At 52.3% G+C, this 10,891-nt stretch overlaps 1 protein-coding gene across 1 annotated transcript; it reads right to left on the bottom strand.

Annotated features, from left to right (window-relative positions):
* Nucleotides 1–6,800: 6,800 nt before the first annotated feature.
* On the bottom strand, nt 6,801–10,717 carry LOC130322920 (serine palmitoyltransferase 2; the record flags this gene model as incomplete). The annotated part of the gene is given in 3 exon segments (XM_056553117.1): nt 6,801–7,831; nt 10,348–10,477; nt 10,582–10,717. Coding segments are annotated over 3 exon segments (386 nt in total), but the record flags the coding sequence as incomplete, so codon positions are not given.
* Between the last annotated feature and the right edge of the window lie 174 nt (nt 10,718–10,891).

The following is a 10,891-nucleotide window of genomic DNA, read 5'->3' as shown; positions in this document are numbered from 1 at the left end:
ACTGTGATCACAGCCCCGCCCCCTGTATGACATTACTGCTATAATATAATGTTATGTGATCACAGCCCCGCCCCCTGTATGACATCACCGATCATATAGTAACAGGATGACACTGTGATCACAGCCCCGCCCCCTGTATGACATCACAGATCATATAATAGTAACAGGATGACACTGTAATTACAGCCCCGCCCCCTGTATGACATTACTGCTATAATATAATGTTATGTGATCACAGCCCATCCTCCTGTATGACATCACTGATATAATATAATAGTAATATAATGACATGTGATCACAGCCCCGCCCCCTGTATGACATCACTGATATAATATAATAGTAATATAATGACATGTGATCACAGCCCCGCCCCATGTATGAAATCACACATATATAATAGTAATATAATGACATGTGATCACAGCCCCGCCCCCTGTATGACATCACTGATATAATATAATAGTAATATAATGACATGTGATCACAGCCCCACCCCCTGTATGACATCACTGATATAATAGTAATATAATGACATGTGATCACAGCCCCGCCCTCTGTATGACATCACTGATATAATAGTAATATAATGACATGTGATCACAGCCCCGCCCCCTGTATGATATCACTGATATAATATAATAGTAATATAATGACATGTGATCACAGCCCCGCCCCCTGTATGATATCACTGATATAATATAATAGTAATATAATGACAGGTGATCACAGCCCCTCCCCCTGTATGACATCACTGATATAATATAATAGTAATATAATGACATGTGATCACAGCCCCACCCCATGTATGAAATCACACATATATAATAGTAATATAATGACATGTGATCACAGCCCCACCCCATGTATGAAATCACACATATATAATAGTAATATAATGACATGTGATCACAGCCCCGCCCCCTGTATGACATCACTGATATAATATAATAGTAATATAATGACATGTGATCACAGCCCCGCCTCCTGTATGACATCACTGATATAATATAATAGTAATATAATGACATGTGATCACAGCCCCGCCTCCTGTATGACATCACAGATATAATATAATAATATAATGACATGTGATCACAGCCCCGCCCCCTGTATGACATCACTGATATAATAATTAATGAGATGTGATCACAGCCCCGCCCCCTGTATGACATCACTGATATAATATAATAATATAATGACATGTGATCACAGCCCCGCCCCCTGTATGACATCACTGATATAATAATATAATGAGATGTGATCACAGCCCCGCCCCCTGTATGACATCACTGATATAATATAATATAATGACATGTGATCACAGCCCCGCCCCCTGTATGACATCACTGATATAATAATATAATGAGATGTGATCACAGCCCCGCCCCCTGTATGACATCACTGATATAATATAATAGTAATATAATGACGTGATCACAGCCCCGCCCCCTGTATGACATCACTGATATAATAGAATAGTAATATAATGACATGTGATCACAGCCCCGCCTCCTGTATGACATCACAGATATATTATAGTAATATAATGACATGAGATCACAGCCCCGCCCCCTGTATGACATCACTGATATAATATAATAATATAATGAGATGTGATCACAGCCCCACCCCCTGTATGACATCACTGATATAATAGTAATATAATGACGTGATTACAGCCCCGCCCCCTGTATGACATCACTGATATAATAGTAATATAATGACATGTGATCACAGCCCCGCCCCCTGTATGACATCACTGATATAATAATTTATTTATATAGCGCCTACAGATTCCGCAGCGCTTACAATTATGGGAACAAACAAAGACAAGAATCAGACATAATATTACACAATAACTATTCAAACAAGAGGTGTGGGGACATGTTGGGGACATGTTATGTTGAGGATATGTTGGGGACATGTTATGTTGGGGACATGTTATGTTGGGGACATGTTATGTTGGGGATATGTTATGTTGGGGACATGTTATGTTGAGGACATGTTGGGGACATGTTATGTTGAGGACATGTTGGGGACATGTTATGTTGGGGACATGTTGGGGACATGTTGGGGACATGTTATGTTGGGGACATGTTATGTTGGGGACATGTTATGTTGAGGACATGTTGGGGACATGTTATGTTGGGGACATGTAGGGGACATGTTATGTTGGGGACATGTTATGTAGGGGACATGTTATGTTGGGGACATGTTATGTTGGGGACATGTTATGTTGGGGACATGTTATGTTGGGGACATGTTATGTTGGGGACATGTTGGGGACATGTTGGGGACATGTTATGTTGGGGACATGTTATGTTGGGGACATGTTATGTTGGGGACATGTTATGTTGGGGACGTTATGTTGGGGACATGTAGGGGACATGTTGGGGACATGTTATGTTGGGGACATGTTATGTTGGGGACATGTTGGGGATATGTTATGTTGGGGACATGTAGGGGACATGTTGGGGACATGTTATGTTGGGGACATGTAGGGGACATGTTGGGGACATGTTATGTTGGGGACATGTTATGTTGGGGACATGTTATGTTGGGGACATGTTATGTTGGGGACATGTAGGGGACATGTTATGTTGGGGACATGTTATGTTGGGGACATGTAGGGGACATGTTATGTTGGGGACATGTTATGTTGGGGACATGTAGGGGACATGTTATGTTGGGGACATGTTGGGGACATGTTATGTTGAGGATATGTTGGGGATATGTTATGTTGGGGACATGTTATGTTGGGGACATGTTATGTTGGGGATATGTTATGTTGGGGACATGTTATGTTGGGGACATGTTATGTTGGGGACATGTTATGTTGGGGACATGTTATGTTGGGGACATGTTATGTTGGGGACATGTTATGTTGGGGACATGTTATGTTGGGGACATGTTATGTTGGGGACATGTTATGTTGGGGACATGTTATGTTGGGGACATGTTATGTTGGGGACATGTTATGTTGGGGACATGTTGGGGACATGTTATGTTGGGGATATGTTGGGGACATGTTATGTTGGGGATATGTTGGGGATATGTTATGTTGGGGATATGTTGGGGATATGTTATGTTGGGGATATGTTGGGGATATGTTATGTTGGGGACATGTTATGTTGGGGACATGTTATGTTGGGGACATGTTATGTTGGGGACATGTTATGTTGGGGACATGTTATGTTGGGGACATGTTATGTTGGGGACATGTTATGTTGGGGACATGTTATGTTGGGGACATGTTATGTTGAGGATATGTTGGGGATATGTTATGTTGGGGATATGTTGGGGATATGTTATGTTGGGGATATGTTGGGGATATGTTATGTTGAGGATATGTTGGGGATATGTTATGTTGAGGATATGTTGGGGACATGTTATGTTGGGGACATGTTATGTTGGGGACATGTTGGGGACATGTTATGTTGGGGACATGTTATGTTGGGGACATGTTATGTTGGGGACATGTTATGTTGGGGACATGTTATGTTGGGGACATGTTGGGGATATGTTATGTTGGGGATATGTTGGGGACATGTTATGTTGGGGACATGTTGGGGATTTGTTATGTTGGGGATATGTTGGGGATATGTTATGTTGGGGATATGTTGGGGACATGTTATGTTGGGGACATGTTATGTTGGGGACATGTTATGTTGGGGACATGTTATGTTGGGGACATGTTATGTTGGGGACATGTTATGTTGGGGACATGTTGGGGATTTGTTATGTTGGGGACATGTTATGTTGGGGACATGTTATGTTGGGGACATGTTATGTTGGGGACATGTTATGTTGGGGACATGTTATGTTGGGGACATGTTATGTTGGGGACATGTTATGTTGGGGACATGTTATGTTGGGGACATGTTATGTTGGGGATATGTTATGTTGAGGATATGTTGGGGATATGTTATGTTGGGGATATGTTGGGGATATGTTATGTTGGGGATATGTTGGGGATATGTTATGTTGAGGATATGTTGGGGATATGTTATGTTGAGGATATGTTGGGGACATGTTATGTTGGGGACATGTTGGGGACATGTTATGTTGGGGACATGTTATGTTGGGGACATGTTATGTTGGGGACATGTTATGTTGGGGACATGTTGGGGATATGTTATGTTGGGGATATGTTGGGGACATGTTATGTTGGGGACATGTTGGGGATTTGTTATGTTGGGGATATGTTGGGGATATGTTATGTTGGGGATATGTTGGGGACATGTTATGTTGGGGACATGTTATGTTGGGGACATGTTATGTTGGGGACATGTTATGTTGGGGACATGTTGGGGATTTGTTATGTTGGGGACATGTTATGTTGGGGACATGTTATGTTGGGGACATGTTATGTTGGGGACATGTTGGGGATTTGTTATGTTGGGGACATGTTGGGGACATGTTATGTTGGGGACATGTTATGTTGGGGACATGTTATGTTGGGGACATGTTATGTTGGGGACATGTTATGTTGGGGACATGTTATGTTGGGGACATGTTATGTTGGGGACATGTTATGTTGGGGACATGTTATGTTGGGGATATGTTATGTTGGGGATATGTTATGTTGGGGATATGTTGGGGATATGTTATGTTGGGGATATGTTATGTTGGGGATATGTTATGTTGGGGATATGTTATGTTGGGGATATGTTGGGGATATGTTATGTTGGGGATATGTTATGTTGGGGATATGTTATGTTGGGGACATGTTATGTTGGGGACATGTTATGTTGGGGACATGTTGGGGATTTGTTATGTTGGGGATATGTTATGTTGGGGATATGTTATGTTGGGGATATGTTGGGGATATGTTATGTTGGGGATATGTTGGGGATATGTTATGTTGGGGATATGTTATGGATATGTTATGTTGGGGATATGTTGGGGACATGTTATGTTGGGGACATGTTATGTTGGGGACATGTTGGGGACATGTTGGGGACATGTTGGGGACATGTTATGTTGGGGATATGTTATGTTGGGGACATGTTATGTTGGGGATATGTTATGTTGGGGATATGTTGGGGATATGTTATGTTGGGGATATGTTATGTTGGGGACATGTTATGTTGGGGACATGTTATGTTGGGGACATGTTATGTTGGGGACATGTTATGTTGGGGATATGTTATGTTGGGGATATGTTGGGGACATGTTATGTTGGGGACATGTTATGTTGGGGACATGTTATGTTGGGGACATGTTATGTTGGGGACATGTTATGTTGGGGACATGTTATGTTGGGGACATGTTATGTTGGGGACATGTTATGTTGGGGATATGTTGGGGCCAATTAGAGACTGTTATAGGCCTGTCTGAAGAGATGTGTTTTCAGGCCACGTTTGAAACTCTGGATGTTGTTGTTGAGTGTGAGGGATTGAGGGATAGCTTTCCAGAGAACCGGTGCAGTGAAGTCTTGGAGACGGGAGTGAGAAGTTCGGATTATAGAAGATGTTAGTGTGAGGTCATTAGCAGATCGGAGAGAATAATATTAATATGACATGTGATCACAGCCCCGCCCCCTGTATGACATCAGTGATATAATAGCAGTATAATGACATGTGATTACAGCCACGCCCCCTGTATGACATAACTGATATAATAGTAATATAATGACATGTGATTACAGCCCCGCCTCCTGTATGACATCACTGATATAATATAATGACATGTGATCACAGCCCCGCCCCCTGTATGACATCACTGATATAGTAATATAATGACATGTGATTACAGCCCCGCCTCCTGTATGACATCACTGATATAATATAATAGTAATATAATGACATGTGATCACAGCCCCGCCTCCTGTATGACATCACTGATATAATAGTAATATGACATGTGATCACAGCCCCACCCCCTGTATGACATCACTGATATAATAATTACATGTGATCACAGGGACCGCCTCCTGTATGACATCACTGATAATAGTAATAATTACATGTGATCACAGCCCGCCCCTGTATGACATCATTGATATAATAGTAATATAATGACATGTGATCACAGCCCCGCCCCCTGTATAACATCACTGATATAATATAATTACATGTGATCAGCCCCGCCCCCTGTATGACATCACTGATATAATAGTAATAATGACATGTGATCACAGCCCCGCCCCCTGTATGACATCACTGATATAATATAATTACATGTGATCAGCCCCGCCCCTGTATGACATCATTGATATAATAGTAATATAATGACATGTGATCACAGCCCCACCTCCTGTATGACATCACTGATAATAGTAATATGACATGTGATCACAGCCCCACCCCCTGTATGACATCACTGATATGTGATCACAGCCCCGCCTCCTGTATGACATCACTGATATAATAGTAATATAATGACATGTGATCACAGCCCCGCCCCCTGTATGACATCACTGATATAATAGTAATATAATGACATGTGATCACAGCCCCGCCCCCTGTATGACATCACTGATAAAATAGTATATAATGACATGTGATCACAGCCCCGCCCCCTGTATGACATCACTGATATAATAGTAATATAATGACATGTGATCACAGCCCCGCCCCCTGTATGACATCACTAATATAATAGTAATATAATGACACTGATCCTCTGTACAGCAGGTTGTGGCCCCTTTGGTATTAATGACGTTCAGGTGTGAACAGGGGCCGATGAGCAGCCAATAAGACAACGGCACGAGGAGCTGAAAATGAGTTTTTATTGATGAGGAGCACCGCCCCCCCCCCTTCCGCGGTCATTGCGTCCTGGTGTCTCTGCCGCATCCGTTGCGCGCCCCCCCCCGGCGGTCCCTTGGTTCCCGGGCATCTCTGCCGCATCCGTTGCGCGCCCCCCCTGGCGGTCCCTTGGTTTCCGGGCATCTCTGCCGCATCCGTTGCGCGCCCCCCCGGCGGTCCCTTGTTCCCGGGCGTCTCTGCCGCATCCGTTGCGCGCCCCCCCTGGCGGTCCCTTGGTTCCGGGCGTCTCTGCCGTATCCGTTGCGCGCCCCCCCCCCCCCCCGGCGGTCCCTTGGTTCCGGGCGTCTCTGCCGGTGTGGCTCGTGCTGTGGGAATTCTTTTGGCTCAGTACATTTAAACATCATGGCACAAAGAAGGCAACATGGGCGGGGGCCCGACCTCAGGGCCCAGAACCCTAACAAGGAGGAATGTGAAAGAGGGTAGAAAGTGGGGTACAGAGCGCTCCGCACCCCTCCCCACCCCATACTGGTCCTTCAACCACCAACCTCATCTGGAGCCGCACCGAGGATAAACACTATGGCCCCCGAGGTCAGACCGAGAAGAGCAGCCACGGGGCCCCCACTACACAAACCCTCCAGGGGCCACGAACAAGCAGATGTCAGGCCCAGCCCGGCTTCCTCAGCCTCCACCCACAGAGGCGTCATGGTCAGGGGCCCGGCCCACAGCTCTTCAGGTCAGCACCATATGTAGCACCTGTGCTGCTCCTCCCCCGCGCAGGATGACGCGGACGCGCGGGATGTGAATAGCTGCCCAGGAATCTGCCCCCCCCCCCCCCCCCGACACGGGACGAGGGCCTCAGACGGGAGACGTCGTCACTGGTCCCATCCCCAATAAATAGGGTGTAAAATGGAAAAGAGAAAAATGTACAAATATAAAGAGCCCCCCGGAGCGGGGTCAGCGGGTCAGTGTCTGGCTGGATTATGGCGCGGTGTCTGCGCGGATCAGTCCTCCGTCTCCTCATACGTCGTCTCATCAAACGGCCGATCCAGCAATGGCACAAAATGGTGGCGGGAATACTTCAGCTGGAGGAGGTCGCCCACCTCCGAGATCTTATCCAGAGCCTGGAAGAGAGAACAGGGGTCAGTGCTCCGCCCATCAGACCTCAGGGGGGGGGAGGGGTCAGTGCTCCGCCCATCAGACCTCAGGGGGGGGAGGGGTCAGTGCTCCGCCCATCAGACCTCAGGGGGGGGGGGGGGGGGGGGGTCAGTGCTCCGCCATCAGACCTCAGGCGGGGGGGGGGGGGGGGGGGAAGGGGTCAGTGCTCCGCCCATCAGACCTCAGGCGGGGGGGGGGGAAGGGGTCAGTGCTCCGCCCATCAGACCTCGGGGGGGGGGGGGGGGTCAGTGCTCCGCCCATCAGACCTCAGGGGGGGGGGGAGGGGTCAGTGCTCCGCCATCAGACCTCGGGGGGGGGGAGGGGTCAGTGTGGCATAGGTGGGGGGGGGGGGGGGGGGAGGGGTCAGTGCTCCGCCATCAGACCTCAGGGGGGGGGGGGGAGGGGTCAGTGCTCCGCCCATCAGACCTCAGGGGGGGGGAGGGGTCAGTGCTCCGCCCATCAGACCTCAGGGGGGGGAGGGGTCAGTGCTCCGCCCATCAGACCTCAGGGGGGGAGGAGGGGTCAGTGCTCCGCCCAGCAGACCTCAGGGGGGGGGGGTCAGTGCTCCGCCCATCAGACCTCAGGGGGGGGGGGAGGGGTCAGTGCTCCGCCCATCAGACCTCAGGGGGGGGGGGAGGGGGGAGGGTCAGTGCTCCGGCCATCAGACCTCGGGGGGGGAGGGGTAAGTGCTCCACCCATCAGACCTCGGGGGGGAGGGGTCAGTGCTCCACCCATAAGACCTCAGGGACGGGGGGAGGGGTCAGTGCTCCGCCCATCAGACCTCAGGGACGGGGGGAGGGTCAGTGCTCCGCCCATCAGACCTCGGGGGGGGGGGGGGGAGGGGTCAGTGCTCCGCCCATCAGACCTCGGGGGGGGGGGGGCAGGGGTCAGTGCTCCGCCCATCAGACCTCGGGGGGGGGAGGGGTCAGTGCTCCGCCCATCAGACCTCAGGGGGGGAGGAGTCAGTGCTCCGCCCATCAGACCTCAGGGGGGGGGGGGGGTCAGTGCTCCGCCCATCAGACCTCAGGGGGGGGGGGGGGGGGAGGGGTCAGTGCTCCGCCCATCAGACCTCGGGGGGGGGGGGGGTAAGTGCTCCGCCCATCAGACCTCGGGGGGGGGGGGAGGGGTCAGTGCTCCGCCCATCAGACCTCGGGGGGGGGGGGAGGGGTCAGTGCTCCGCCCATCAGACCTCGGGGGGGGGGGGGGAGGGGTCAGTGCTCCGCCCATCAGACCTCAGGGGGGGGAGGGGTCAGTGCTCCGCCCATCAGACCTCGGGGGGAGGGGTCAGTGCTCCGCCCATCAGACCTCGGGGGGAGGAGGGGTCAGTGCTCCGCCCATCAGACCTCGGGGGGGGGGGGGGGGGGGGCAGGGGTCAGTGCTCCGCCTATCATACCGCAGGGGGGGGGGGAGGGGTCAGTGCTCCGCCCATCAGACCTCAGGGGGGGGGGGAGGGGTCAGTGCTCCACCCATCAGACCTCAGGGGGGGGAGGGGTCAGTGCTCCGCCCATCAGACCTCAGGGGGGGAGGGGTCAGTGCTCCGCCCATCAGACCTCAGGGGGGGGGGGGGGTCAGTGCTCCGCCCATCAGACCTCAGGGGGGGGGGGGGGTCAGTGCTCCGCCCATCAGACCTCAGGGGGGGGGGGGGGAGGGGTCAGTGCTCCGCCCATCAGACCTCGGGGGGGGGGGGGGGTAAGTGCTCCGCCCATCAGACCTCGGGGGGGGGGAGGGGTCAGTGCTCCGCCCATCAGACCTCGGGGGGGGGGGGGGGGGGGGGGGGGAGGGGTCAGTGCTCCGCCCATCAGACCTCAGGGGGGGGAGGGGTCAGTGCTCCGCCCATCAGACCTCGGGGGGAGGGGTCAGTGCTCCGCCCATCAGACCTCGGGGGGAGGAGGGGTCAGTGCTCCGCCCATCAGACCTCGGGGGGGGGGGGGGGGGAGGGGTCAGTGCTCCGCCTATCATACCGCAGGGGGGGGGGGGAGGGGTCAGTGCTCCGCCCATCAGACCTCAGGGGGGGGGGAGGGGTCAGTGCTCCACCCATCAGACCTCAGGGGGGGGAGGGGTCAGTGCTCCGCCCATCAGACCTCAGGGGGGGGGGGAGGGGTCAGTGCTCCGCCCATCAGACCTCAGGGGGGGGGGGAGGGGTCAGTGCTCCGCCCATCAGACCTCGGGGGGGGGGGGGGGAGGGGTCAGTGCTCCGCCCATCAGACCTCAGGGGGGGGGAAGGGGTCAGTGCTCCGCCCATCAGACCTCAGGGGGGGGGAAGGGGGTCAGTGCTCCGCCATCAGACCTCAGGGGGGGGGGGGGAGGGGTCAGTGCTCTCCGCCCATCAGACCTCAGGGGGGAGGGGTCAGTGCTCCGCCCATCAGACCTCGGGGGGGGGGGGGTCAGTGCTCCGCCCATCAGACCTCAGGGGGGGGGGATGGGTCAGTGCTCCGCCCATCAGACCTCAGGGGGTGTCCGCACACACTATGGGGTCACTCACCTCGTCCAGCATGTCCCTGGTGTGGGCCGCGGACACACAGAATCGGGCTCGGGACTCGATGATGGGGGTGGCGGGAAACCCCACAACTACCACCCCGATGTTCCTCCTCAGCATCTCCCGTCCAAACGCCCTGCGGAGAGGAAGGGGTGTGAATACTTTACACTCAGCTGAGCCCCAGAGTAATTACAGAGGACACAGTCTCTCCCAAGCCCCCTGATGGGCACACGTCCTTACCCGATCTTGGCTGGCATGTAGAGCATCAGGGGGACCACGGGGGAGTCGCTGTTCCCGTAGATGATGAACCCCATCTCCGTCAGGCGCCGTCTGAAGTAGCGGGTGTTCTCCGCCAGCTGCTCCACGCGCTCCCGCCCTGCGGACACAGAGAGGTCGGGGTTACACAGCGAGATGGACGCAGAGCGGCGCCCCCCGCAGGCCTCCGGATCCACAGCCTCTAATCAATCCAATTACAGAGATCAAAGGTCACCAGCGCCTGCGTCATCCAGAGGACAGACCCGGAACACGACCTCTGACCTGCACCGACCTT

The sequence above is a fragment of the Hyla sarda genome, unplaced genomic scaffold (genome assembly GCF_029499605.1).
Source record: "Hyla sarda isolate aHylSar1 unplaced genomic scaffold, aHylSar1.hap1 scaffold_2393, whole genome shotgun sequence".
Lineage (NCBI taxonomy): Eukaryota > Metazoa > Chordata > Amphibia > Anura > Hylidae > Hyla > Hyla sarda.
The sequence above is the reverse complement of the archived record's forward strand: the minus strand, read 5'-3'. Positions and strand labels throughout refer to the sequence as shown.